Source organism: Lampetra fluviatilis, chromosome 28, assembly GCF_964198595.1.
Source record: "Lampetra fluviatilis chromosome 28, kcLamFluv1.1, whole genome shotgun sequence".
In the NCBI taxonomy this organism is placed as follows: Eukaryota; Metazoa; Chordata; class Hyperoartia; order Petromyzontiformes; family Petromyzontidae; genus Lampetra; species Lampetra fluviatilis.
In genome coordinates this window covers 12,090,058-12,117,769 of record NC_136302.1, presented here as the reverse complement: position 1 = coordinate 12,117,769, position 27,712 = coordinate 12,090,058, and the positions used below count along the sequence as shown (strand labels likewise).

The 27,712-nt window shown below is 50.2% G+C and overlaps 1 protein-coding gene across 4 annotated transcripts; it reads left to right on the top strand.

Moving 5' to 3' along the window:
• DHX36 (DEAH-box helicase 36) lies at nucleotides 1–27,126 on the top strand. Of its 4 annotated transcripts, none has more exons than XM_078869746.1 (26): nucleotides 1–34; nucleotides 862–1,129; nucleotides 2,194–2,339; nucleotides 3,215–3,443; nucleotides 3,801–3,839; nucleotides 4,718–4,888; nucleotides 6,573–6,652; nucleotides 8,944–9,018; nucleotides 10,107–10,273; nucleotides 10,727–10,808; nucleotides 12,584–12,724; nucleotides 13,300–13,402; nucleotides 15,082–15,169; nucleotides 16,027–16,082; nucleotides 16,268–16,332; nucleotides 16,710–16,853; nucleotides 17,414–17,531; nucleotides 18,601–18,699; nucleotides 19,023–19,196; nucleotides 19,699–19,785; nucleotides 20,646–20,729; nucleotides 23,687–23,786; nucleotides 24,714–24,804; nucleotides 25,051–25,171; nucleotides 25,903–26,055; nucleotides 26,661–27,126. In XM_078869746.1, the coding sequence occupies exons 2-26, from the start codon at nucleotides 884–886 to the stop codon at nucleotides 26,871–26,873; spliced, it is 3,072 nt and encodes a 1,023-aa protein (XP_078725872.1). In that variant the 5' UTR covers nucleotides 1–34; nucleotides 862–883; the 3' UTR covers nucleotides 26,874–27,126. The 4 variants fall into 4 exon arrangements, 3 of the variants coding, with proteins under 3 accessions (XP_078725872.1, XP_078725869.1, XP_078725870.1); XM_078869743.1 differs by having other exon boundaries at nucleotides 21–89; XM_078869744.1 differs by lacking the exon at nucleotides 1–34 and adding an exon at nucleotides 102–326.
• The last annotated feature ends 586 nt before the right edge of the window (nucleotides 27,127–27,712 follow it).

Below are 27,712 nucleotides of genomic sequence, written 5' to 3'. Positions count from 1 at the left end.
GCGCCGTGCATTGTGGGTGCCGCCCTCACGACCCGTACGTCAAGACGCCTTGTTTACCGCTTTGGAACTTTAACCGATTTCAACCAAATGTAAAACAAATATATCATTATTATTAGTTCCAACAAACTACGCGGATTATTTCGCTTATTTAATAGATCCCGTACGGGGTTGTACATTTCTGTTCAATTAAAAAATTTGTAAAAGCCGCCCGAAACAACGAGCGGCCTAGCGCCGGGGAGTGCGTACCGCGTGGTGCTAGCAGCCCCCTGCCGGACGGGGCGCCTCTCAGCCCGGCTAGGTCGAGTCCGTGCGGGGATCAAAAACAAGTGGGAACTCGAGCCGCGCGCGCGCGAGGGAGCGAGCTTGCGAGCTGTATACTATTTAAATCTCGGCGCGAGGCATCTTTTGTGTAATTTTAGTTTTTATTAAGGTGTCTGCGTGTCTATTTAGTGTTTTGCTTTGTTATCAAACGGGTGGCGGTTTCTCTGCCCACGATATTTCAAGACGCCATTCACCCCCTTGGTGGGTGTTGAAGCTGATAATTGGCAACGTTAATTGGAAGAAAATTACTCCACCTCCTCCCCCACGCCAAAAAAATGTTACATCACCAACACCGCATTGACCGGCGTGGTGAAGTATAGTCAAACACACAACCCGTTATAAGCGGCATTGCATTGGCTTCGGGAGCACGTTCATGGAACAGTGGATTGACAAGTACAATACAATACACGGCTGCTTTGATATATTCGTCTGTTTTAATATCCAAGCGAAGCGAGTAAGTAGCACGTTCATCCCTTGTCAATCGAGGCTGTAGTTAATTTACGACCACGGGTCTGTGAACGTCGCCTGTGTCGGGGATAGAGTCGACGGGGTTGGCTTGTCGATGGCGACTCGTGGAGGCCGCTTCGCTCGGGGCAGGGCTCGGGCCCGCTGCTACGATGGCCCGGATTTTGCGAGCATGGACGAGGCTGGAGGAGGAGGAGGAGGCGGCGGTGGTGGTGGTGGTGGAGGCTTCGGGCCGCCGCTGGGAGGCAGAGGTCGCCATCCCAGCCACCTCAAGGGCCGAGATATCGGCCTCTGGTACTCCCGCAAGTCCGTCGGCAAGGGCAGGGCGCGCGACCGGCGAGACGTGAGTGCTGTCGTCGCTGATGGCCTTGTGCTTGTGGTGACTGACGGTCGTAATGGACCCGAGGAGCAAGTGCTGTTAGCGAGCACCTATGATGGGCGGCATGGCACACGCAAGGGGGTGGGTGGGTGGGTGGCCAACACCACGCCCGGCCACCTTTGTTTTCCCAGTGGTGATGTTACGGGGGGGGGGGGGATCTTTGGTTGTAATGGTGGTGGTGATATGTCTACTACTCCTCGTTCACCCTGCGAGATTATGGGATACAGTACAACGTCGCATACCATACCTTTCTGGGGTCTGAGGGGGAGGCGGATATGTTATTAGATCGATATATGTGAACATTGCTCTGATAGTGCATTGTCTTTTTGCTGTACGCCGTTTGGCGTCCTCTGGTCTAGCACCGTTTGAGACGCTCAAAAGAAAGCTATCTATGGTGTGAACCAATCAGTTTCATGGACAATGCAGATATTATCAGAGTATGTTTTTTGTTTTCATTCTGACCACACGTATTATGGTTAATGCAGACATGATTCCAGTTATTAAGAATGAGTTAAGTGTCTATTTCGATTAAGGGTGGTACTAAATGGACGGCGACTTGTAATGGCTTCTTAACTCGAACAAAAGTGACAAATGATTGTCCGTGTCACAGATCTTTGCTGTGGAGCCATGGTCATCAATGATGAGATGAGCATTAGTAGCACTGGCGCAGCCCCAGGCAGTCGTTTTCTTAGTGTACGCCTTGGGACATTGTAGACGTGACAAATACCATTATCCCAGAACTGCCACTAGGCGATTAATTGATCAGGGCGGATATGTGTCGGTCGGGTACCCGAGATTGAACCGTACAAATAAATGTTTCTCATCTGGAAGTAGTGGCTTGCCGTGTTAGAGCACTCCAACAATAGTTGTCGTCAATGGTTTTATAAGTGCAGCTTTGTGCCTGCAATGTGGTCGTCATGTGAAGTGCACGCAAGGCCTGATGGGACTTGTGCCTGCATGATATTTGTGAGCAGCCCACCTTTGTGCGTTATCACGGTGCCACGATGCGATTCACTTTGCTCTCTCAGCGCGCTGTGGTGGAGATGGACGGAGCCCGGGAGCAGCACATCACTCAGCTGCTACATGCCGTCAAGAAGGAGGACAGGGAGGAGGCTTGCAGAGATCTGGATGCCGCCCAGACTCCTGGCACCAGCTGGAGGGTGCAGCCAATGGAGTACGTTTACCACAAGTGGTGCAGTCACAACAGACATCACATTTGCATGCTATGGCACTGATGCCTCTTTTTTCCACTGTACGGCCAAGCTGCTGCCGGGCCCATTCCGAGCCAGCCCGGCACGTCTCAGCAGGCACTAGAGTTGTTTTTTCACTTCAGAAGCTGAGCAGAGTCACTGACAATGATGCCGGATGTGTGTGCCACGGTGGCGAGATGTTAACTACCTCACCTGGTATACAGGAGGTCGTCGGTTCGATCCCGACCCTGATGCCTGTATATTTGGAGTGTGGATTATTTATCCAGGTCCTCCGGCTTTTCCCTCCACATTTAGAATCAACATGTGTTTAGAGTATTTGGCTGCAATAAACTTGCACATGATAAGCCATTTCATTGAGCTATTATTTGTAGCCAGATCACTTCTGAAAAAGAGCTAAATAGTTCAGTAGGCCTTAACTGGTAAAATAAAAATAGTTCATAGTTTAGTTCGTGTAGATGGTGAAGTGACGTTTCCTCACAGTGTTCTGCGACTGACGTGACATGCAATTAATGCGTGTTTAGCCCCGGCCCTGCTGGGCCCTGGGCCAGATTCGGATGTCTTGAGGCCGGCCTATCATGGTTTGGTTCAGACTCCGTGCGGCGAATAACCGGTGACAATGTCACCCGTACTGTGATGGCTGCTGTGCTGGCCTGGCGTGGATGTTCCACCGGTTCACAAGTATAATGTTTTTGTTCAGAAGTTGGAACATTTTTACACAATCCATGGATATGTATGATGTTCTGCCTTGTTTCTAAACAAATTGTGGTTTCAACAACACATTCTCTGCCACTGAAAAAATCTCCTGTTCTGTCACCACTCCCACCGACTTTGCTTTCAGCGGTGATGCCAGTTTTAAGCCGCTCGCCAAGGTGGAGCCCCCCGACTGGTGGGACCACTCAGATGGGGAGGAGGAGGGTGATAGAGGACAGGTCCCTCCGCCCAATGAAATCGAGGAGGTGGACGAGATGGTTGGGCAACCGTTGGAGCGCGATCACGAACTCGATGAAAGATTGCGGCAGGAGTTGCACAAGAATCGGGAAGGCAACCGGGAATTTGTAAAGATGCAGGTCAGATTTGCCAATTTGTTTGTCACAGAAATGTACCCCTCGACAGACACTCACACACTTCACTTGTCTTATAGTCAGCTGACAGTCACACTCACCAGACACCCACCCCTCACCTAACACTCTACACTCTCCATTCATTTGACAGTCATTTATCACTCACCACTCACCAATCAATCACCAAATGCAACTTATACTCGGTGATGATGCATCAACACTAGGGAGCTTTCTAATTGGTCTGTGATGATGGACACGGAAGGAACAGTCATATTCGAATGCATACATTTATTAAGCATGGCATTGTATGTCACCTGTCCTTATTCCAAAAGGTTGTAATTTACATTTTCGACTCATTTACAGGAGTTCCGAGAGAAGTTGCCTGCTTATAGAATGAAACGGGTAAGTGTACCGAGTGAAACATTGTGAACGTAATTTAAAACTGTCGATAGATACCAATAATCCCATGAATATATAAAATCGTATGTCAAAGAGGCTTTGACAACTTTATATATATATATTATCATCTTTCATTGTCCATCCACTGCTGGATGAAGGCCTCCCTGGACCTGTCACCATTCTTTGACAGTGCTGAATGTACGCATGTTGAGCTTCTTTCGCACCGTACATCGCTAACCATGCTAAGCGGAGGTGCGGACGATGGTACAATCCATTTCATTCCTGCACATGAGCTGATCTTAGCACTGTCCCCGTACTGGTCATCCTCAATGCAATGGCTTGTACAGCACTCTGACCTCTGAGCCATCCAGCCATCTCCACCCTATACAACATTTAAAATTAACCCCCAAAAGCTAATAACAATTGCAGTACCTGCAAATTACTCAACTGGGATTACGCAAAAGTAATCGTCGCCCCCTGCCAACAGAACTAATGCCCACTTGCAGGCCGTTCCTGAGTCGCCCTGTGCCGCACAGGGACAGCTGCCGCTGGGGGGGTGCCCTTTAAATGTTTGAGATGAGATGTGATGTAAGGCGAGATGCTTGTATATTTGGAGTTTGTATGTTCTCCTTGTGGTGGTGTGAATTTTTTTCTGGTTTTTCCCTCCACATTTAGAAACATGAGTTTGAGTATTTGGCTGCTATAAATTTCCACTTGACAAGCCATTTCGTTGAGCTATCACTTGTCATCGCCAGGTCACTTCTGAAAAAGAGCTTTGTCGCTTAGTGAGCCTCATACAGCGAGTGCTGTACGAACGCAGAAACGGCCGTTTAAAATTGTAAAAAAAAAAAAACCTGTGCCCCGTCGAAATCGCAACGCAGGACCTGCTGACGTTGATCAACAATCACCGCGTGGTGGTCATCAGCGGGGAGACGGGCTGCGGCAAGACGACGCAGGTTCCCCAGTTCATCCTCGACGACCAGATCGAGCGCGGCAAGGGCTCGGCGTGCAGGGTGGTGTGCACGCAGCCGCGCCGCATCAGCGCCATCTCGGTGAGTGGCGGCGGCTGATCGTTGGCGGTCCCGGCCAGCGGGGACAAAAAGGAAGTGCAGATTAATTCGTAATGACAAAAGTCCCGCGCCGTCTAAACTGCGAGCGTCCTTGCTCGGCATTAAAAAAGTATAGTTGTATACAAACGCATGATGCATTGTTTCCATATGTATGTTTAACTTTGTTTGCAGTGTACGTAGCCAACCGTACTTATCGGAGATGCGGGGAACTGAAGAGTTGTGGGTAAAGGCGTGGAAAAGCAGAAGTTTTTGTTTTGTATTGCCACAAATTGAAGCAAATATGGTTTTAGCCCATCGGGCTATTGGCTTCCAAAACCATATTATTCAGCAGTGTTTGTTTAAACCAATAAACTATGGAGCGGTTTCGACCTTCTCACTCTCATCAGCAGAGTTGGCCACGTTAAACGAATGCTGTTGTGTCACCATCTTTTATTGGCAGTCCAATCACAATATTACATAAATTGCTGGGTCTCCTCCACAGTCAGGCTTTTTAAACGGATACTGCCAGCTTTAAAGCCAATAGGCCGCCCAATGGACCAAAACATTTATTTATTAAAAGCGCGTCGCGACCCTTGCGGCGCCATGTCGTCATGCGGGTTCGGATGTAACTTTATTATCATCTTCTTGGTTCTTTCGGTAAAGTCACGTAGAAGGGAAGTAATAAAATAATAAAACATAATAAAATAATTCTCACGACGTTTCGGCCACAACGCAAGCAGCCGTCTTCAGGTGGAAACCAGGTCTGTCGAGGCGACAGCGTCTGAATGAAACAGCACCATGCTTGGAGCATATATTTAAGCTGGGTAGGAAGGGGGGGGAAAGGGCGCCTTGACAAAATAATTTGCATATCAAGAGGAATTTAGCATATTTATTGGAAATGCAGGTATGTGATTAGTACTACTTATGCCCGTGCATTATGCAGAATTAGCAGCATCTCCCATAAATAGGCTAAATTCCTCTTGATATGCAAATTATTTTGTCAAGGCGCCCCCCCCCCCCTTCCTACCCAGCTTAAATATATGCTCCAAGCATGGTGCTGTTTCATTCAGACGCTGTCGCCTCGACAGACCTGGTTTTCACCTGAAAACGGCTGCTTGCGTTGTGGCCGAAACGTCGTGAGAATTATTTTATTATGTTTTATTATTTTATTACTTCCCTTCTACGTGACTTTACCGAAAGAACCAAGAAGATGAATCCCTGCAGTCACGAAAGATTTAAATCGAAATTTAACTTTATTATCGTTAAGTAAACACTTCTGAGCACGAAACGTGGTCTTTATCCCCTGTTTTAGGTTGCGTCTTTAACTGTTAAGTGCCTTTAGAAGTGATTCTTGCTGCATGCGTACTTCAGTAATCGGTATTAAAATTAGTGAGCGCCGGTGAGTGAGTGATGAGAGTGAGCGACAGGTGAGTAGTGAGAGTGAGCGATAGGTGAGTGGTGGGTTTCTGGTGAGGAGTGGCTGCCTGGTGAGTGCGACTGTCAGGGCGAGAGTGGAGAGAGCGTGCCGTCCAGCCAGGTGTGGTGCTGACCACCCACCCCCTCGTGTTCACAGGCACTGCTTGCTAACGGCACTTGCCCCAGCAGTCTGTTGAGGCTGCGCGGGGTGCCTTTGTCTTTTTGGAGAGAGCGAATCGAGACGTGCGTGTTTTTCGGTCTCTGCTTGCAGGTGGCGGAGCGGGTGGCGGTGGAGCGAGCGGAGAGCTGTGGCAATGGGAACAGCACGGGCTACCAAATCAGATTACAGAGGTGACCGCCCCTCTTCACGCTGCCTTGCAACTCGAGCCCAGCCCGAAGCCAATTTGCAAGTGTCCTCCTGCGCTAAGCGTTGGCGAGGCTCCGTAAATCAAAAGTGTGCGTCGTGTGCGATTAACGACCGCACTCCCTGCGATCGAGAGCTCCGCTTCGAGGGGAGAGATTGCGCCCATCAGTTTGGCGCGGTTAACATTTGAAGCGGACCGTGACCCTCTAAAGCAGTGGTTCTTAACCTTTACTGCAGCCTTGCACCCCTTTGGTTCTCAGTCGTACAAATTTTATTTTTATCATGTTAATAGATTTATAGATTTGATGAGACAAAGTAGTTGTGCTTACGTGCCCGTGCTTGATTTGTGTTTCGATGATTTACCTTCTAAAAAAATCTGGCCATGTCTCGCATTTCACGCCCCCTCCGTGATCCGTGTATGAAACAAATCTCTCGAGACGCCGGTGTATGGCAGCAAGAGCAGTTTATGCGAATCCTGTCGCGAGAGGTCCCACTTTTGGTGCAAAGCTCCTTCGCTCACTGTGCTTGATAAATGAATGAATGATAGATGTTCTGAACCCGTGCGTGCTTTCGCCTTTGCCGGGAAATTATTTTTCTCGATTCAGTGTCAAGTTTCACAATGCGCGATATCGGTTCCACATAATGTTGGAATTGCATTTCACAATTTATTTCTTCTCATGTTTGTGCTTTGCAATACAAATAGAGGTTACGTTAATCTTCTTCAACTGCAGTTCTCTTAACATAATCCTGCCATAAGAAATTTAATCTTTGCAACTTTGCAATCTGTAATTCATGCAATGCATGTATTCTTCAAGTTTTTATTAATTGGTCGAGCAAAGACGTAGGAACAGCTGGAGGCGGCCGACTGGGTTCAGTTCTAATGATTGCCCTGGCATATTCAGTAATAGAAGCTTTCTGAACCCACATCAATGTGAATTGCTCTATCAATTATTAAATGCCCTTGATGGGTCTGCAGTCATTATATGAGATCTCCGCTATTAGAAGACTCACCCCCAATCATTGGCAGGGCCTCAGTGTGGCTTGCAACTTGCCTCTCTTGCAAGGTTCACAGCGGATAGTAATTGTAATTGAAATACTTTTAAAAATAATCTATATTTGGATGACAATGAATTTGTACTTTTTTTTCCATAATGATTGGTAATTGGTTTGCATTTAAGCATATTAAATTATAATCAATCCAGCGCTGCATTAATGCCTCCATGCGACGTGGTGTTGGGGGGTGTTTTTTCACCATACTTCACCACACTGGTCAGAGTTGGTGAAAGGGGGATTGCCACTGATGTTAGCTGTGGCCCAGAATCGAATTCAGATCACCGGTTTCACAATGCATTGCACTAATCACCGCTCCCTCACTCCACTCCCGCATTTAAGTACATATAATATACTGGGGTGCCGCGGTGGTGAGATGTTAACTACCTCGCTTGGTATGCAAGAGGTCGTGGGTTCGATCCCAACCCTGACGCTGATATATTTGGAGTTTGCATGTTCTCCCCGTGGTCGCGTGGATTTTTCTCCGGGTCCTCTGGTTTTTTCCTTCCACATTTAGAGTCAACATATACGTTCAGTCTATTTGGCTGCTATAGATTTCCACGTGACAAGTCGATTCGGTGAGCTATCATTGGTGGCCAGGTCGCTTCTGATTAAGAGCTGTATAGCTCAGTGGGCCTTACCTGGTAAAATAAAAAAAATAGTTTAGTTTAATATAAACGGTGTATTGTGCTAAAGTTTGTAATATGAGCTCTTCAGAGCGGATTCGGTACAGCCCTTAATCAGTCCACTGCTGGTTGAATCCCTTCCCATGCCTTTTCAATCACTGGGGTTGTTTGACCATACTGCCGATCAATGCAGTTTGGTGAAGGGCGGTGGGCCCAGCATAACGGAATATTGCTGACCACTGGTGTTAACCGGTGACCAGGAATCGGAATTCGGGTCACGCGCCGGATTCAGGGTGCTTTGGGCTATCGACCCCACCACCACAAACCACTCTGGGAAGCTGATGAACAACGTGTACATTTTTACACGAAAAAATATAAACACAGGATTGGTGAAAAAGACAAGTACAGCGATTGTGTATCATACCAAAGGCATCGGATTGAGCATGTAGGGGAATAGTGACTTAGGTGTGCGTGCCCACCTAAAACTAAGCGACTATTTCCGTGAGAATGGGATGACGGCTCGCGAATCAACAATATGCTCTTAACAAAAGCGCCGTCCCCTTATTGTTGTACGTTTTGTTTTTTCATGTAATCTCTTCCAGCCGGTTTCCTAGGAAGCAAGGTTCGGTCCTTTACGCCACAACAGGGATCGTGTTGCAGTGGCTGCAGACAGACCGGTAACGTCTCGGATGTCTTCTCTCACCTTCGCTGCGTGTCGATTTTTTTGGGCCCAAACGCATGACGACTTTTTCTTGTGTACGTGCGGTGCAACGTCGCGTTTCCCGACCGTCGAATATCTGCCGTGACCAATTAATCAATCGCTCCTAGCACAGTGTTTTGTGCTCGGAGGTATAACTGTAATTTTCCATAGATATTCACATTTCTCACGTTTTCACACATCCACCTATACTTCAGCCCCAGTGAGTCACCTATGCGATGTGCTTTGTGTATATTCTTTTGGTCTTTCGGTAAACTCGCGTAGAGCAAAAAAAATGAACAAAAATCTACGACGTTTCGATCGCAACACAAGCAATCGTCATCCTTTACCGAAAGACCAAATAGAATAGGAATTCCTGCAGTCACAAAAGCTTTAAGTCAATGCTTTGTGTATGTTTAACTTTGAATAGACTACCCCTACTTGGTTACCAGGCAGAGTTAACAGCCTTTTACTCACTTCTGCTTATTAATGACTGATTGCCTGTTTGAAGTCGGCTTCATTTGCACTCCTGCTGTAACGTACTCTCAAAAATACGACGACAGCAACACCACTCTCGACCAGGCCTGAGGAACCTATGGGCCCATGTGCTGGATACAACTTGCGACTTCTTTGCACACAACCCACAGCCACGTGAGCGCCCACCACTCTTAGACAGCCCACAAACGATATTGTACGTATGTTGAATTTCTTGTATATATGTTAAACTTCTTATATTTATCCATAATGCAGTTTTTTTTTGCTTAGAGCGCGTAAATAAAAATGTGTCGTTAAACCCACCACCACCTGACACAGCCAACTAGTAAGGTTTGTCACGTAAACAAAACGTGGCAATTCGTCACTAGTACAGCACACCGATGTGTTGGAGAGCCAAGCCACAACGTTTAAAAACTGCTTGATTGGGGAAGAACTCTGTTTAAAATTTCATTTGAAACAATCGGGAAAACGCGCAGACCGCCTCGGCCACGTCGCCCTCCAGAAGTCCTGACCGGCGAGCGCGACGGCGCGGCCGTGGGTCGTCGTGACGAGGCCGAGTGTCGCCGTGCGCAGGCTGCTCCGCGGCACGAGCCACCTGGTGCTGGACGAGGTGCACGAGCGGAGCCTGCAGTCCGACTTCCTGCTCACCATCGTGCGCGACGTCCTGCCCCACCGGCCCGACCTCAGCGTCATCGTCATGAGCGCTACGCTCAACGCGCAGATGTTTTCCCGATACTTTGGTGAGCTGTCGTTGCCGTCCTGCACCCGGGGTGTATTTTAATGTTGTGTTATTTTAACGGTTGTGGTACGGCACTCAATACTTGGTTGTTAACTTTATATTTTCGGTGGTATAGTGGTGGGTGCAGCGTGTTAGCGCACTGCGCTACGAACTTGGCAACCCGAGTTCAACTCCCCCTCACGGCCAACACCAGTGACGATTATGTAAACCGGTCCTGGGCCTTTCCTAAGTCTACTCAGCCTCAAATGAGTACCTGGTGCGGTGTGTAAACATCGCCACTGGGGAGACAAAGGCTGCCGGCCGTGGTGCTGGGCCACCCACCCCCTTCGTGTGCCGTGCCGGCCTTCGTGGGATGCTCGCTAACAGCACTTACCCCAAAAGTCTGTTCAGGCTCTACTGGAGATCGTTTTTGTTATAGCACTGATAGTTGGTTGTTGTTAACTTTGTTTTTCAGGTGGCTGTCCCATCATCCACATACCCGGGTTCACTTTCCCAGTGCAGGAGTACCTTTTGGAAGATGTGCTCGAAATGACCAGGTATCCGTGCCATTCGTGGAGTTTTTTAAATAATCATGGTCTGAATGCACGTGCTTTGGACAATAGGGGCCCCAGAGCCTCTGCTTATCTATTTTTAACGTTGTAAACCACTTTTAACACTTTACGTATGAGCAGAAAGCATTCACGCATTATCTCTGTCTTACCTGTGTCGATGACATGAGGTCACGATAATCCTTGTAATGATAATGCAACATGCATTTCCAAGTGGCGTGTTGCTCTTTGGGAACTTACACGTTATATAAAAACCGTGGTTGCCTAAGACGTGGCAAGATAACAAAACGAACAGCGGTGACAGGCCGTCGTTACGCGTGCGGTCATCTCGTCGTGTGGTCCGGAAGGCGGCTTTATCTCGCTAATTAAACGTTTCTGCGCGTCCGATGTTTCTCTTGTTTAGTAAGGCATTAGCCCAGTTGGTCATAGGAAAGATTGTGTGCAGATTATGTATGTGTACGTTTGTTGAACTTCTTTTGCACGGTACGTAGTCAACCGTGTTCATTAGAGGTGCGGGGAAGGACAACAAACTAACACAAAAAGCATTTCTCAGCAAATGAGTTTTCAATCGAGATTTAAAAGTGTCGTAGCTCCAGTGGCTTCCTAATATCGGAACGAAGGGCGTTCCAGACGGCCGCAAAAGCGCACCTGAAAGCGTGTGATGCGGTGACCGTCTTTGTTCGATGGCCAGCAGCCAAAAGCCGCTGCGAGGATGCCCGGAGTCCGCGTGATTTGGTATGCTCCTTGACGAGAGAGCTGCAAGGTATTGTGGTTCACTTGTGGCAAGCACTCTGTGTGTAATGAGTCCGACCTTATAATGAGTGCGACCTTATCGTATGTATTGGTTTGCACATTCACACCCGGCAATTGTCCTGTAACTGCCACCACTTGCCAGTCTTCGGCTGTGGCCATCCTTGTACAAGAGCTGCTGAACTCAGTGGACCTTAGCAGCTGATATAAAGTTCGAGTGTTAGGTGTGCTTACTGGATGGTGGTGACTACGGGCTACACTCAGGAGCGTTGTTTAGGCTACACGAATATTCCGCTTCTGATACTAATGAGGTCGACATTTTTCAGTAACCTTTGGGAGGTAAGGCACATGGTTGATATTTTAACTCGAATCCGCGTCTCGTTTTTGACACCTCGTTGTGTCTGCTTGCCAGCAATCAGCGGGAGAAAGTGGGTGTCAAAGTGCAGAGGTCACCAGGAAGTCACAGTATTTTAGAGGTGGCTCTGTCGCTCCAGATAATGCTGTGCGAAGCACCGGCCTGGCTACTTGTAAGTTCTGGGGTTCAAACCGGGCTCTCAGATTTAGTTAACTGATAGTGTCAGTGTGGTAAATTTTGAGAGTTAAATGGGTATATGCTGGCTTGTAGAACTTTTCAATATCATAAAATGAATATTTTTTTTGGCAGTGCATATAAAAATGTACATCACCAAATGTGCGAAATAGGCATTTTGGAGAGACCGGTAGCTCACTCGGATGCATCGTGTGTTGCCGTGTGCGTGTGTGAGTACCTGCAACAGGCGCCGTGGTGACGTCACCATCACTTCGTGGTGAATGGTGGCGGGAATGGGTTTGAGTAGCCTGTGCGTTGTGTAAACATCGCCACTGGAGGGACAAAGGCGGCCGGGCGTGGTGTTCGCCACCCACCCCCTCGTGTGCCGTGCCGGCCTTCGTAGGTGCCGCTCGCTAACAGCACTTGCCCCAACAGTCCGCTAAAGGCTATACGGGGGGGGGAACATTTGTCTTTGTGTGTGCAGGTACTGCCCACTGCAGCGACCGCAGCAGAGGTCACGCCGGAACCTGTTCATGCACGGGCGGCAGCGGCGGCAGGCCGAGCAGGAGATGCAGCAGGAGTATGAGCAGCGCTGGCCCGAATACCTCGACTCGCTGCACGGGAAGTGCGTCTCCAGCGGGAAGGGTGGGGGGGCGGCGAGAGGGGGCGCGATGCTGCACACACTCACAAATCTGACTGTCCTCCTGATGATGCTAGTGGTCATTATTGGCGAAACGCACTCAAAGTGCATTTTGTGGATTTGCTCTCCAACGCAACCGGTGTGCCGTACTAGTGACGAATTGGCCACGTTCTGTTTAAGTGACCTTACTAATTGGCTGTGTGGGGTGGTGGCGGGTTTAACGACCCATTTATAGTTACGCGATCTAACCCAAAAAAAAAACTATATTATGGATGATATTGGTCGCAAAAGCCTCCATGTTAAACTCACAACATCCGCGTGTCCACTGAACATTTTGTAATTGGTTTCCACTTTCTTCTGTCTTGTGCCAGCATGCTCAAGTAGTGCAACGTCACAGCACGAGCATCCTGGCACGCTCGAGTAGTGATGGGCACAAAGACGTTAGGAGTGCAACATAGAGAAGCGAGTCTAAATATAATAAATACGTCGAGTGCGTTAAGTGTTAAAAAATAAAGCGCAACAACAATGGTGACAATGTACATGTGGCCACCTCTTGGCAGGTATTCCATGAGCACCGTCCAAGCCCTGGAGATGATCGATGATGAGCTCATCGACGCGGACCTCATCGCGGCGCTCATCCGCCACGTCGTGCTGCACGCGGAGGCAAGGCCGGAGCGGCGCCCGCCTACCCCCCACCTCATCCTCACCCTTCATTGAAAATTATCTCATTTCAATTAGCACCCCCACCCTCCCGCCCAGGGTTAATCGATTAGCTTTGTCCCCGTCTAGAACGGTGGAGAGGGAGCGGGGAGGTGATGTTCGTTGGTTCTGATGAAGGCGACGTGCGTGGGTTGAATGAGAATTAATTGAGGCGAATGAGCTATGAAAGCGATTCCTGGTCGGTTCGGAAATGCGATGGTCGTGGGGGTTCGGACGTGAGCTTCCTGGGCAGCAATTCAGTCAGAAGCGTATCACCGCTCCGCCAATCACCGCTCAGCGCATCACCGCTCCACCAATCACCGTTCAGCGCTTCACCGCTCAGCGCATCCCCACTCAGCCAATCGCCGTTCAGCGCTTCACCGCTCAGCGCATCCCCACTCAGCCAATTGCCACTTAACGCTTCACCACTCAGCGCCTGGCCGCTCAGCCAATCGCCACTCAGCGCATCCCCGCTGAGCCAATCACCGCTCAGCACTTCACCGCTCAACGCATCGCCGCTCAGCCAATCACCGCTCAGCACTTCACCGCTAAGCCAATCACCGCTCAGCTCACCACCGCTTAGCGCATCACTGCTCAGCCAATCACCTCGCAGCAAATCACCGCGCATCGCACGCCACTCAGCTCAGCGTCGCTCGGCCATTCGCCGCTCAGCGCATCACCGCTCGGCACATAACCGCGTTGCTAATAAGAGCCTCCTCGCAAACGAACTGAACCTTGCGACCCCTGACCCCGTTGGCATGGCAACATGTGAGCGGTACATCTCACGGGACTGCCAATTAAAATAAGCCTCCCCCAGTGATTGTTTTGGTCCCTACCCCCCCCACCCCGAGCGAGGCCCCATTGATGTGAGACACAAATGGCCATATGCGACGGATTTTCACGGCTAATTGATTTTATTATTTTTTTACGCGGATATCTGCAAAGGGCAGCATCATTAGGGACATGTGCAATTTACGATAAGGTCATCGCTTGATGGGGGCGCACAGTGACCTGCCCCTGCGGAGAGGTCGTTTTTGTCTTTAACGGGTGGACTCGGGTAGCAGCGGTGTGGCGATACTACGATGTAAGCTCCACGATAATCGTAACGTCCGTGTTGCTGAATATCCAGCCAGGCTGTAAACTGGCACCAGCAGTTGCCCGAGTTCTGCTGTCCTCTATATATTCAGATGTTTTCAAGCATTAATGTGTTTATCCACGCATGATAATTTGTATCCCTTTCATTTGGCATGAGGTCATCAACAGCAGCTCTGTTCTGTCCACTGCTGGATGACAGCTCTCCCCACATGGCCTCGTGATCCCGCAATCGGTGTCTCTCCTGCACATGCGCCGGCCTCGTCCCTGCATCCCCGCAGAGGTCATCCTCTTGGCTGTTCCGCCCTTTGGCTGCCATTCCATCATCGATCTCTACCCACCTGCTGCCATCCTTCGGAGCAGTGCGTCCTGCGCAGGCTCACGGTCCACCGCGGTCGATGCCGGCATGCCGTGTCGTCGCCGTGTAACACCAATGGCAAAGCGCCGTGGTGATGTCACCGTCACTCAGTGGCGAATGGCAGCTGCTGCTGTACGGTGCGTGTAATGCACCGTACAACATGTTTACATGCGGACCGTGTGCCGTGTGATAGGACGGAGCCATCCTGGTGTTTCTGCCTGGCTGGGCTGACATCAGCAAGCTGCACACAACTCTCACCGCAGACCAGATGTTTAGTGCAGGTACTGTGCAATCAGCACGCATCACTCCAGACATTTGAAGCTCATCCTTTACAGCACGTGGAGAGGCCACGCTCCCTCTCTGACCTCTCCTGTGTGCTCTGAAGAAGAGCTATTGCTCGCAATGTCACCTATTGTAAACTTTTTAATGCCGCACTGTTATTATCAAATGCGAGTTGTAACTTTCTGCCCCGCCCCTACTGGAGATCTGTGAGAAAGAGCGTTATAGCTCATCGGATTCCTCCTGCAGCCTAAATAATGATTCTGAGTTTCCTCGTGACGGCAATGATAGGCATGGGGCGCCCTCTGCCGTGGCCTGTGTGTATGTGTATCTCCTCATGCAGTTTAAACACTCGAACCCTTATTGTAGTGATGAGCGACAGATGGGTTGTACATAGGAATGATAAGCATCAGAATACTGACACATGTATTATTAATCTACATGTTTGCATACCTCAGTCCCAAGCGAGTCAGATGTGCAATGTTGGATTGCTGGTGTTGCCGTAATAAAAAAAAAATTATCTTCGGGAATAACTAAAAAAAGGCATCGTTTCTTGAACCACATCCCCACCTAGAGGATGACGCATTATTGAATAGCAAGTGTGGTTGATCGTCGGTACGTGCGTACGAGATGAGAGATGTTAGATTTGTTTGGTTAAATTTTCTAAATTGTAACAGTGCTTCCGAAGTGCAAACGCACGTAGCTTTTTCAACAGCGCTTCACAGTTGATGCTTTTCATTATCGACCGTGCGCATGCCTTCGTTTGGTTTTGAAAACGCGTTGAGCTTGCTTTACTTTAGCGAGCAACTGTACGTGTAGAACTCACCAACTAACCGACGTGAAACGTGCATTTTTACAGAACATTTCATCATCATCCCTCTGCACTCTCTCATGCCTACAATCAGCCAAACGAAGGTACCGCCTCTCTCTTCCTCTGGCCCGTTCGCTCTCCCGCTCACATAGCCTAGCCTCACTGACGAGATCGGTGCGCGCCACTTTGTAGTAGCCGCTGAGCGTACCCCGCGATGTTGCAGGATGGCACTTTGCTCACGTGTGGCGTGTTGTTGGTGTTGTTCGCTTGCTGGCGACGCCTGCGACAGGTGTTTGAGAGGCCTCCGCCTGGCGTGCGCAAGATTGTCATCGCCACGAACATCGCGGAGACCAGGTGCGCGTGTGTGCGCGCGTGCGTGTCGTGAAAGGGGGAAGAGTGGGTTGTGTGTTGTGTTCCGACTGTAACCACGGGCTCGGGGATCTAGGTAGGAGATGTTCACCGCATGATTTCTCATTTGAGTTGCAAACAGCTCCCCTTTTTTTACGATTCAAAAATAATCCAACGACGTCTCAAAGAATCCAATATCCCAAAGCCGTCTCAATCTGAAACTCAACCCCACTAGACGTGTACATATATATATATCTACAAGCGTTTGTTTTACGTCAGGGTTGCCGTTGCCCTTAAATAATATTAATTGACATTAATTTGTAAAGTCGCCTTCCACTAAACACCGCTCCTTCCATCGTGCCGCGCGCCCCCTCGCACCGCAGCATCACGATCGACGATGTGGTGCACGTCATCGACTGCGGCAAGATCAAGGAGACGCACTTTGACGTCGACAACAACATCTCCACCATGAAGCCCGAGTGGGTGAGCCTGGCCAACTCCAAGCAGAGGCGGGGACGTGCCGGCCGGTACGCGTGCACACACACACAATACAAAGACAAAGATCCCCCATGTAGCCTTAACAGACTGTTGGGGCAAGTGCCGTTCGCGAGCACCTATGAACCACGAGGGAGTGGGTGGGTGGGTGGCCGGCACCACGTACGGCCACCTTTGCCTTCCCAGTGGCTATGTTTACACACAGCACCAGGTACTCATTTGAGGCTGAGTCAACCTAGGGGAGGCCCAGGACCGATTCAGATAATTGTCACTGATGTGGGCCATGAGCGGGAATCTAACTCGGTACACCGGGTTTGTAGCGCACAAACCTGTTACACTACTGCTCCCCATGTACACACACACGCGCACACAAACACTAAGATCCCTTAACACGTAGGTCACACTGCGGAGGGTTTCATTACGGCATTTTTGTCCAGAGCATTGCGTGGCCTAATCCAAAAATCAATGATGAATCCCAAAGACACCCTGGGTAGCCTCAAAAGAGCGCTGTCGGTGATAACCCGGTAAAGCCGGCACAGTACCCAAGGTGGGGGGGGCGTTGAATTAAATGTCTGTGTGTGTGCGCGTGCAGAGTTCAAGCCGGATTCTGCTATCACTTGTACAATGGGCTGCGAGCTAATATGCTGTCCGACTATCAGCTGCCCGAGATGCTCCGCACGCCACTGGAGGAACTCTGCTTGCAGATTAAGGTCAGAGGATGAATCTACCAAGGCGCCGCACGTGCAGTCACGTGCAGTCACACACGCCAGCTAAGAGAGGCGATGCTGCTTTGGCATTGCTGCACAAGCACGTATGTATGTATGTATATACAGTAAAACCTTGGATTGCGAGTAACTTGGTCTGCAAGTGTTTTGCAAGACGAGCAAAAATTTTAAATAAATTTTAACTTGATGAACGAGCGAGGTCTTGCAATACGAGTAGTACGTATTCGCTTTGTCTGCCGAGCGTCACGTGATCACAACTGAGCCGATGGTTCTTCTCTCTCTCGCTGCGGGATTGTGGGTAATCGTCTCCCATGCTCGGTCTCAGTCGGCGTGCCTCACTCGTATAGTCAACATCCGTGCGAGCGTACACTGTTTACTATAGTGTTGTGACATTTCCGCGAAATCCTCAAAAGGAGGCAAAAGCAAGTTTCATTGGATAGGTTCCTTGTTAAAGTCGCACAAAAAGAAAAAGATTCCAGTGAACCAACAGATGGCAGTGATTCCGTTAGTGACAGTGAAAGTCGTCCTACACACTAACCCTCCTCTCCTCTCTCTCATCTCCCTCACACCAGCCACGATTAAATTTAATTAATACATTTCATTACTTGAAATTGAAATTAAATAATTAAAATATAAAACGTTTTTTGTATGAATAATTTTTACATGAATATTTTTGAGTTGTGGAACGAATCATCTGAGTTTCCATTAATTCTTATGGGGAAATTCGCTTTGATATACGAGTGCTTTGGATTATAAACACGTTTCCGGAATTAATTATGCTCGCGATCCAAGGTTTTACTGTATATACAAATAAATGAGCAACATATTTGTGGCCATAAAAGGTGACCTTTTGGGCAATGGCACGTCTTCATAGCACATGGATAAATAAGTTAGCATTACCCACGCCTTACTCCACCACAGGCGGCCTGTTGATGGACTGTGATGTACCAATCGGTACTGCGATGCGGACAGAGGTGGGCGGTTGGTGTGTGGGAGCGAATGGGGGGAATGGATTTAAGAAACTTTGATCGCTTTGCATTGCTGTGCCCATTAGATTTTGAAGCTGGGTAGGATCGAGGATTTCATGAAACGGACGATGCAACCCCCTTCAGAGCAAGCCGTGCTGCTGGCCATCACCAACCTCATCGGCCTGGTGAGTTGCCCCGTCCACGCCACCGGACAATCGCATCGCCCGAATGTCAATCATTTAATCAAAAAAGGGATTTGGGTGAATGCAGGTGGACCGGTTGGAGTCTGTCCGCATTTGCTTTACAGCCTCCGAGCGAGCCAAGATATGGCTCCTCCTCGACGCCCACGGGAAGGGAGCTGTATGATATTCATTTCTCGGTCCGCCAACCCTCGCTGCCGCCGTTCACAGCGCTGGACCGCAGGCGCGCGTAGTCACCGCCACCACCGCCCGCCCGGCGTGAAGTAGAACAAACGTCGGGTCTTGTGACGTCTGATTGTGCTCGGCAGAATGCGTTGAGCCGCGCGGAAGAGCTCACCGCGCTGGGATTCCACCTGGCGCGGCTGCCCGTGGAGCCGCACATCGGGAAGCTCATCCTCTTTGGGGCCATGTTCAGCTGCCTGGACCCGGTGCTGGGCATCGCCGCCTGCCTCGGATTCAAGGATCCGTTTGTCATCCCTTTGGTAGGTGGTGAAAACAACAACAGCAAAAAGGAAGAAAAATCATGCATTCGTTCATGGGTTGTGTCACAGTATCACACGAGTGTTTGTCCTCAAAAGCATTTAATTAGTGATAAAATGTTATCTTCCGAGCCGCACGATCAGATGGCGTCAGGTAGTTTGTGTGTCCTGTCGTGAGATGACGTCGCACGTAACGGCGTCACAGGGCGGCGCGTTCGTGGCGTATGACGTCGGCGCCTTTGCCGAAAAGACATTTATTTAGCGCTCGATTTTCTATCCATGTTTTAGGCAACGCTTTTATCAATTTGTCCGTTTTTATACAGGGTAAGTCCCCAGTAGCAACAGCTTTGTGCAGACATTTCATGTCTATTGGATCAACTTTTACAGGAGTTACCGTGACCCCGTGCGTCTCTCCTCTGTGACTCACCCATACATCTCTCCTGTACGTCTCTCCCATGTGTCTCCCCGTGTGTCTCTCCCGTGCATCTCCCCCGTGCGATTCCAGGGAAAGGAGAAGCTTGCGGACGCCAAACGGCGGGAGCTCTCCCAAAACTGCAAGAGCGACCACTTGACCATTGTGTACGCCCTGCAGGTGAGTTTCCCCGCACATGAGAGATCACGAGCCGGCTGTGTGGGCACGGATCGCCACAGCTTCCTGTTTTCGTTTCTCTCGCTTCCACTGCCAGCTTCTAACCTCCAGCATTTTAACCACCGGGGATCTGCAGCTTTTACAGGTCGCCCCGTTGCACTATTGTCAAACAAATACTATAAAACATATTTTTTTATTTTACCAGGTAAGACCCGCTGAGCTATATAAGCCCTTTTTTTAGAAGTGATCTGACCACAAATTACGGCCCAATTAGTGGTTTATCATGTGGACATTTATAGCAGCCGAATACTCTAAATGCATTTTTCTAAATGTGGAGGGAAAAATTGAAGGACCTGGAGAAACATCCACTTGGCTACGGGGAGAGCACGCAAACTCCAAATATACAGCAGCAGGCGTCATGGTCAGGATCGAACCCACGACCTCCTGCATACCAGGCGAGGGACATAACATCTCGCCACCAAGGCGCCCTTGTAAAAGGTAAATAAAGGTGCAGCCCTGCAATTGCTAGATCGCACCTCCACTAGATGAGCTCTTAAAGAGTCCCTTTTAGAGTAACGCTCTAGAGAGCCCACTCTAGAGGGTATTTGGCCTACTCTTTCACACTGGCCAGACACGTTGCACATGTTGGAAGTGCCCACATTTTACACCACCACACGGGACCTTCCGGTTGACTGTGATGTTCCCATTTATACAGCTGGCTTAGGGGAGGGATTATTAGAAACCTGCTCCGCTGTTGAGCATCCACGCCGGGTGACTGAATCGAAGTCCCCCGTGAGTTGGCCAGCGTGTTCCAGGTGAGTGGCTGTCGAGTGAGGTGCCGTGTTCCTTTCTTGGCCACGCAGCGCTGGGAGCAGGGACGGCGGGGTCACGGCCGGTCGGTCAACGACTTCTGCTGGGAGTACTTCCTCTCCCAGAACACACTGCAGGTCAGTAGTGGTTGTTGGTGGATGCCGAGCCGTTGTCACTTCCGTGTCAGTCAGAACGTGCGCGCCCCGGTGCGTTTGTACGTGTGAGAGTATGTGCGTACTATGTAAATGGCGGAGAGGTAGCGCAACGGATTGTGCGCCACGGTATAACTCCAGCGACCTGAGTTCGATTTCTGGCAATGGCTATCTGGACTTGTCCTGGGCCTCCCCTCAGGTCAACTTGAGTGGGTACCTGGTGCGTTTGTGTGTTAACGTCGGCACTGGGAAGAAACGGAGGGCTGGGCGTGGTGCTTGCCATGCCTGGTACGCGGGTGCCACGCTTGTTTTAATAGATGCTCGCAAACAGCACGTGCCCCAACAGTCCGTACACAAAACAGTGTTCCCCTTCTGAAAAATGTGAACTGGGCGCTTCACTGCTGTTGCACTGCATAGAAAGTGGAAAACTTTAGGCGCGATGGAGTGCTTCATATTGTCATATTCTCCCAGAGATATAATTACTTACTGCAAGCATCGGGTAATCTTCAGGACTTAAGTGCCCCGTGTGGAGACGGGAAGCCCAAGTCAATACTGAACCAATGCCCTTGTTGCCTCCTGCTCCACACTGTTTCCTGTCCCGCCCAAAACAAGTCCTCAAGTAAATTCCAGTTTTTTTTTTACGCGCATGGCGTCACTGTGGGACATTGTGCTCAAGTGGCGCGGAGGATGTCATAACTATTTTTATCCCACTTGTAGCGTGACAGCGCCACATCGTTGCTCGCTGCTCCGGAGTCTCGTTCCGCAGCTCTGTGTCACGCGTCGTTGGAAGGGCGGGCCTGGTAGCTGAGCCCGCCCGGCCTCGGGCAGTTCTGCCGAATGCTAAGAACACAATTGCGCTGGAATTCGTTCGACATCTCGTCACATATTTCTTCCCTGCACCGCGCACGATGAAAATTTCATATCGACCGACTGGTTCTGTCACATTTTTTCTATTTTAAATATACCCTATTTTCCGGTTTACAAGACGCCCATTTTTTTCCCCCTGGACCACTGGACAGGTTCTGCAGGATTGGAAGGATGCCCTGGTGGTCCCCCTCTTTAAAAAGGGGGACCGCACAGACTGTAACAACTACAGGGGCATCTCCCTCCTCAGTGTACTGGGAAAGGTCCTGCAAGGATTATTCAACATCGCCTTGCCAGGCACACAGAGGAGAGGCTTGGAGACCGAATGTGGTTTCAGGCCAGTGCGGTCCTGCACAGATGCCATATTTTCTGTCCATCTGCTACAGTAGAGGTGTAGGGAATTCTGACAGGACCTACATCTCTGCTTTATTGACCTGGTTAAGGGCTATTATACCTCAATAGGCCTAGGGTCTGGGTTGTTCTTCGTGCTCTCGGAGTCCCTGACTATGCTCACAATCATAAAGGACCTTCATGATGGTGAGCGGGCCTGGGTAAAACTATGTGGCCGGGAGTCAGAGCCATTCCCTGTTCACCTTGGGGTGCAACAGGGATGTCCGCTGGTTACCACATTATTTAACATCTTTTTACACCACGTGGTTCATGAAGCCCCTTGTATGGCTGTACCGGAGGAATCTCCGTCTGGTACAAATACAATGGGAGGCTGATCGATGCCCAGGTGCAGTCAAGTGATGGCTCCCTATTGGTTAACCATGTTATGTATGCCGATGATCTGGTAATTTCTGCTCACTCAGTGGAGGAGTTGGAAGCGCTGCTGCTGAACCTGGAGTGTGCCACTAAGAGGGGTGGGACCTTACCATCACCCCCACCAAAACTAAGCACCTGCCTGGGTATTTTGTACCATCATACACTCCACTCCCCACAATTCCCAATTGGTGATGGGGCAGTTGTGGAGAGAGTGGAGAGTTTCCCATACCTTGGCAGTGTGCTCATGACCGGCTCCGGTTTGACAGCAGAGGTCTCACTCCGAATCAGTCAAGCGGCATTATCTTTTCATCGGTTGCGTAACGCTGTGTGGAAGCTACTTGGTCTGTCGCTCCGCACGAAGCTTCAGGTCTTCTCGGCCACGGTCATTCCCTCCCTTCTCTACGCTTGCGAAACATGGACCCCCCTAATAGAACATCTTCGCCGGTTAAAAACATTTTGGGTGGCCTGCCTACAATCCATCCTGGGTCTGTGGAGGAGGCTCGTGAAGGACGCTGCTACTGGGCAGTTGGAGGCAGTCGCTATCCAGCAACAACGGAGGACAGAGGAGCGATGCTCACAACAACGAGCGGAGAGCCAGGCAGCTAAAACACAGCAATTTGGCACATTAGGGGGCACAGGTGGTGCATTGGCAAGTCATCTCAGTCAGTCAACCCATGGCACCTCGGTCTGTCCTGTGACCTCCTGCCAGCAGCCATTCGACACTTCACGTGGCCTTAAAGTGCACTTAGCCTGGCACAGGCACCGTGGTGACGTTACCACCGCTTATTGGCGAATGCCGTTTGTTACACGTGTGTGTGTGGTCAGATTTGTATAACTCTTGACACCACACAAGTGTGTGCAATACAATCGTCTAAAGTTTCCATTTTGGTCATAGTGACTTTAAGCATGAAAATAACAACTTGCTGTGATGATGCCTGATCATGTAAACTCAGTGTTGAAGTAAAGTGTGGGTTCTTCTGCTTCTTCCAGTGTGGAAAAGTTGCCCAAATAAATACCGTTTATAAAAAGGCTCTCATTACAGCGATACACTGGCTTGCTCCTGATGCAGTTTTGAAGTTGTTGTCCTCTGCATCTACATCAGCCATACAAAAGAAAGAAGAACAGCCTCGCCAGAACTCCCGCAAGTTGGGTTAGGCCCCTTCCGCAATCAGTGGCATGAGCAGACAGGGCTGCGCCTTTACCTTTCTTCGTGTTTGTGGTGTTATGACGGAGTGGGGGGGGGGTTGGGGCTGTGTGTGTTGGGGAACGGTGGCGACGTTGGCTCTGGTGCGCGTGCGTCTCTCCCCTTGCAGATGTTGCACAACATGAAGGACCAGTTTGCGGAGCACCTACAGGCGGCCGGCTTTGTGGACAACAGCAATCCCCGCGACCCCAAGGCCAACCTGCACTCGGGTACCACCGCCACCCCCCCCCCCAACCCGGGCAACCGTCACGGTCACCGCGCGTTGGCGCCGTGGGTGGCAAGATGTTAACTACCTCGCCTGGTATACAGGAGGTCATGCGTTTGGTCCCGACCCCGAGTTTGCACGTTTTCCCCGTGGTCGTGTGGATTAAGAGTTATTTGGCTGCTATACATTTCTACATGATGATAAGCCACTTCGTTGAGCTATCATTTGTGGCCAGGTCGCTTCTGAACAAGAGCTACATGGCTCAGTAGACCTTACCTTGTAAAATAAAATAGAGTTTATTTTTTAATAATTGATATTGTATTTAGTTGTTCTGTTTTCTATATATATTCTACAACTGTACAGAGGCACAAGGAAGCAGGTGCTGAGTTACACTTCCTGCAAATAAGTAAGAGCTAATATTTGCGGAAATCTTATTTTGACATTTTGGAAATTTGCTTCTGCCTTTCTGTTCACAAATTGGATCGTCACTCAACCGGTGGACCGTGCAAAAATAACTTGTCAGAGGCATGGTCTAGCGTATTTGGACGATCGTCCTGTTAAGGATAATCGGCCAATACCACCTGGCCCTGTTTGTCGTGCGTCACTCGATTGCGCATCGTGCAAAAGGGGCGACCGCTCTCAAAGGCCCTGCAGGGGACGCACGTACGTATGTCTGTACGTACGTATGTACGTTGAACTTTTTTCGCACCGTACGTAGCCAACCGTGCAAATCAGAGGTGCAGGGGAAGGACAACAAACTAGTTTTCAATTTCATATAGTGGTGCAGTGTATAGTAGTGTAGTGTATAGCGTAGTGTGTGTAGTGTTTCGTGTAGTATGTATGTTGAACTCTATTTTTTTGCACCGTATGTCGCCAACTGTGCTAATGGAAGGGTGCGGGACGCGGCGTCTGTCTCGGTCGTTGTGCGCAGGCAACGAGAAGCTGGTGAAGGCGGTCATCTGCGCGGGCCTTTACCCTAAGGTGGCCAAGATCCGGCCCAGCTTCAGTAAGAAGAGGAGAGGGTAGGTGTCGCTTTGCCAGGCGCTGCGATCGGATGTCGTCTAGACGGGCGACTCCCGACATGCGCTCCGCACACCACTGGTCAAACCTCAAAGCATTTTTCGCAGGAAGTGGAAAGCCACCTGTCCCCCGAGGGCCTGGGGCCGGCCCGGCGTGGTGGATGTGCCGGTGGCAGGGGGCGGGGGGGCGGGATTGTCTGTAATTGGCGGCGAGGTGAAGGAGGCGTTTGCTGCGCGTGTCCCGGCCAGGGTGAAGGTGTACACGAAGCCCGACGGCAAGGTCTCCATCCACCCCAAGTCGGTGAATGCCGAGGAGTCGGACTTCCGGCACCAGTGGCTCGTCTACCACCTCAAGCTCAAGACCACTAACGTGAGTCGGCCGAGTTCACTATGCCCACCCGGGGGTCTTCACCGTCTTCGTTCGGGCTTTGTGTGTTTAGTTTTTTTGTCCTTCCCCCACACCTACGATTAGCATTGTTGGTTACGTACGGTGCGAAAGAAGTTCAACATACATTAAGATTGAGAGATTTTATTGATTTTAGTAGGAAGGGCTGTCCGGTTATATTTGATTGGCCTCCTGAGAAGAGATGGACTGGTTGGAGCACGCAAATTTTAATTCACCACGCGTGCGACTTGCCGATCGGCTGATTGTGGCGCACCGATTCACACCGCTGCGTGGACAGAGGTAGTGGGATATTTAAGATAAAACTGGGGGCGTTGTTTTAACTGCTGCGCGAGGAAATCTAATAGAACTGGCGATCTCTGTATGGCAATACCAGCGTGTTAACCATGACACCGTGGCAGTATCCCTCCAGCACAGGAGCCGATGTTCAACAGGCAGAGCCGTCCCGAGGGAGTGGCGAATCTGGGCGACTGCCCCGGGCCCCGTGCTTTGGGATGGGGGGGTCCGCTTTTTGATGTCACGGTGTCAGTTGTGATACTCCCGGTTTAGTTTGAATTTCGTCAGGGCGCCCACACGGTGTGGGATTTGCCCCGGGCCCCACACCCCTCTACGGAAGGCGCTGTCAACAGTTCCCGGTGTTTAGCAGGAGCCGAAGTTTAATACAAATGAATGGATGGATGAACTTGCGGGATTGACAGATCTTCTTGTACGACTGCACGGAGGTGTCGCCTTACTCGCTGCTCTTCTTCGGCGGAGAGATCAGCATGCAGCGCGACCAGGACCAAGACACCATCTCGGTGGATGAGTGGATCGTGTTCCGCTCGCCCTTCCGCATCGCCTCCCTCGTCAAGGTGAGAGAACGCCTCTCCCGTAGCTGCCGCCCCCTTCTGTCTCGGCGGGTCCACGGCTCGCCTCCCCGGGCCTGCCGCGGTTTAGCCGAACCTTAGCCCGTGACGCAGCGGCGATCGACCGGACCTGGTCCCCCACCGCTACGCCGGCCCACAGCATGGTCAGACTACCACCCCGTGACCGACTTGGCCGTCGGGAGGCCTTCATCCGGCAGTGGACTGACATAGGACTTTGAGTTTATTATTGTAACTTAACACGTAGGTTTCTCGCAGCTAATATGACAATTCACGTTTGATTTTTTTGGGTTAGGCCACGAAGCAATATGGCCAAATTTCTGTTGTAAAACGTCGTTCGTCATCTTACCGGTGAGCTGAAAGAACAGTCATAATAATTGGTGTGCTTAATGCTTGTATGCGTGACAATTTAATTTCTTCGGCTATGTCGGGGTGGTGGGGAGAGGGGTGTGGCATGGTGGAACGTCTTACAAAAAAGTTGGCCAGATCGTTCCATGGCCTAGCCTGAAACTCAATAACGAATCAGGTTTTCATTATTATTACTTGATTATTATAATCAATGGTTCGCTGTAATAACCCCCCCCCCACAACAGGACTTGAGAAAACAGCTCGACTCGCTGCTGGAGCAGAAGATCACGCGGCCGAGCCCTGTGGAGTGGCAGCGCGAATCGTCCGAATCAGCGCTCCTCAAGGCCATCATCGACCTCATCACCACGGAGGAGGGCGGGGGTGGGGGTGGGGGCGGGGGTGGAGGAGGGTTCGGGGGCGGGGGAGGGTTCGGGGGCCCGTCCCATCGCGCCTACTAGCCCGCCCGCTCACCCCGCTCACCCCGCTCGCCTCGCTCGCCTCGCTCATCTCGCTGTCCCACCCACGCACCCTCACACCGTCGGGCAGCAGCGCCACCGCACAACCCAGCAAATAAACACAGCCCCACCCTGCCCCGAGCGTAACCTCTGCATGAAACCTGACAGCCCCAAGCCAGGGGCCAGAGTACTAAATGTGTTCCCGATATCGTAGCGATGTTATAAGTTCGGTATGCGATTTTAAAAAAACATTAAATGAACATTGCGATAATGGGCGATCGTAAAAGTTACAAGAAGTCTTACGAGTGGCCAGGAGCATTCTACAGTGGATCGTAACCAAAAATGGATAACGTTAATGGAAAACATTGACATTACTAACGTCACTAATGTCATCAACGTCAATAGGTTCTTGTCTTTGTGCCAGGCGATTGGCTGGTGCAGTGGAAGTGATGATGCTTTGCCTAGCAACGGCTGTTACGCGAATGAGAGTTACGATTTCACGACGATCTACTTTCTCCTACCAAATTCATGATCGTACTACAATCGTAGCCTGCCGCATATACAACAAATCTTAAGAGCATTTCCATGTATGTTTGTTTATCTTCTTTCTCACCGGACGTAGCTAACCGTACTCATCAGAGGTGCGGGGGAAGGACAACAGAAACGAAACGCACAAAGAAGTTCTAAAGAAATAAGTTTTAAATTTTGATGTAAAAGTGCGTAGCTCCAGTGTCTTCCTACTTTCGGAAGCAAGTGCGTTCCAGACTGCAGAAGCGCACCTGGAAGCGCGCGATGCGGTGGCCGTTTATGTTGGACGGTTAGCAAAAAGCCGCTGCAAGGTG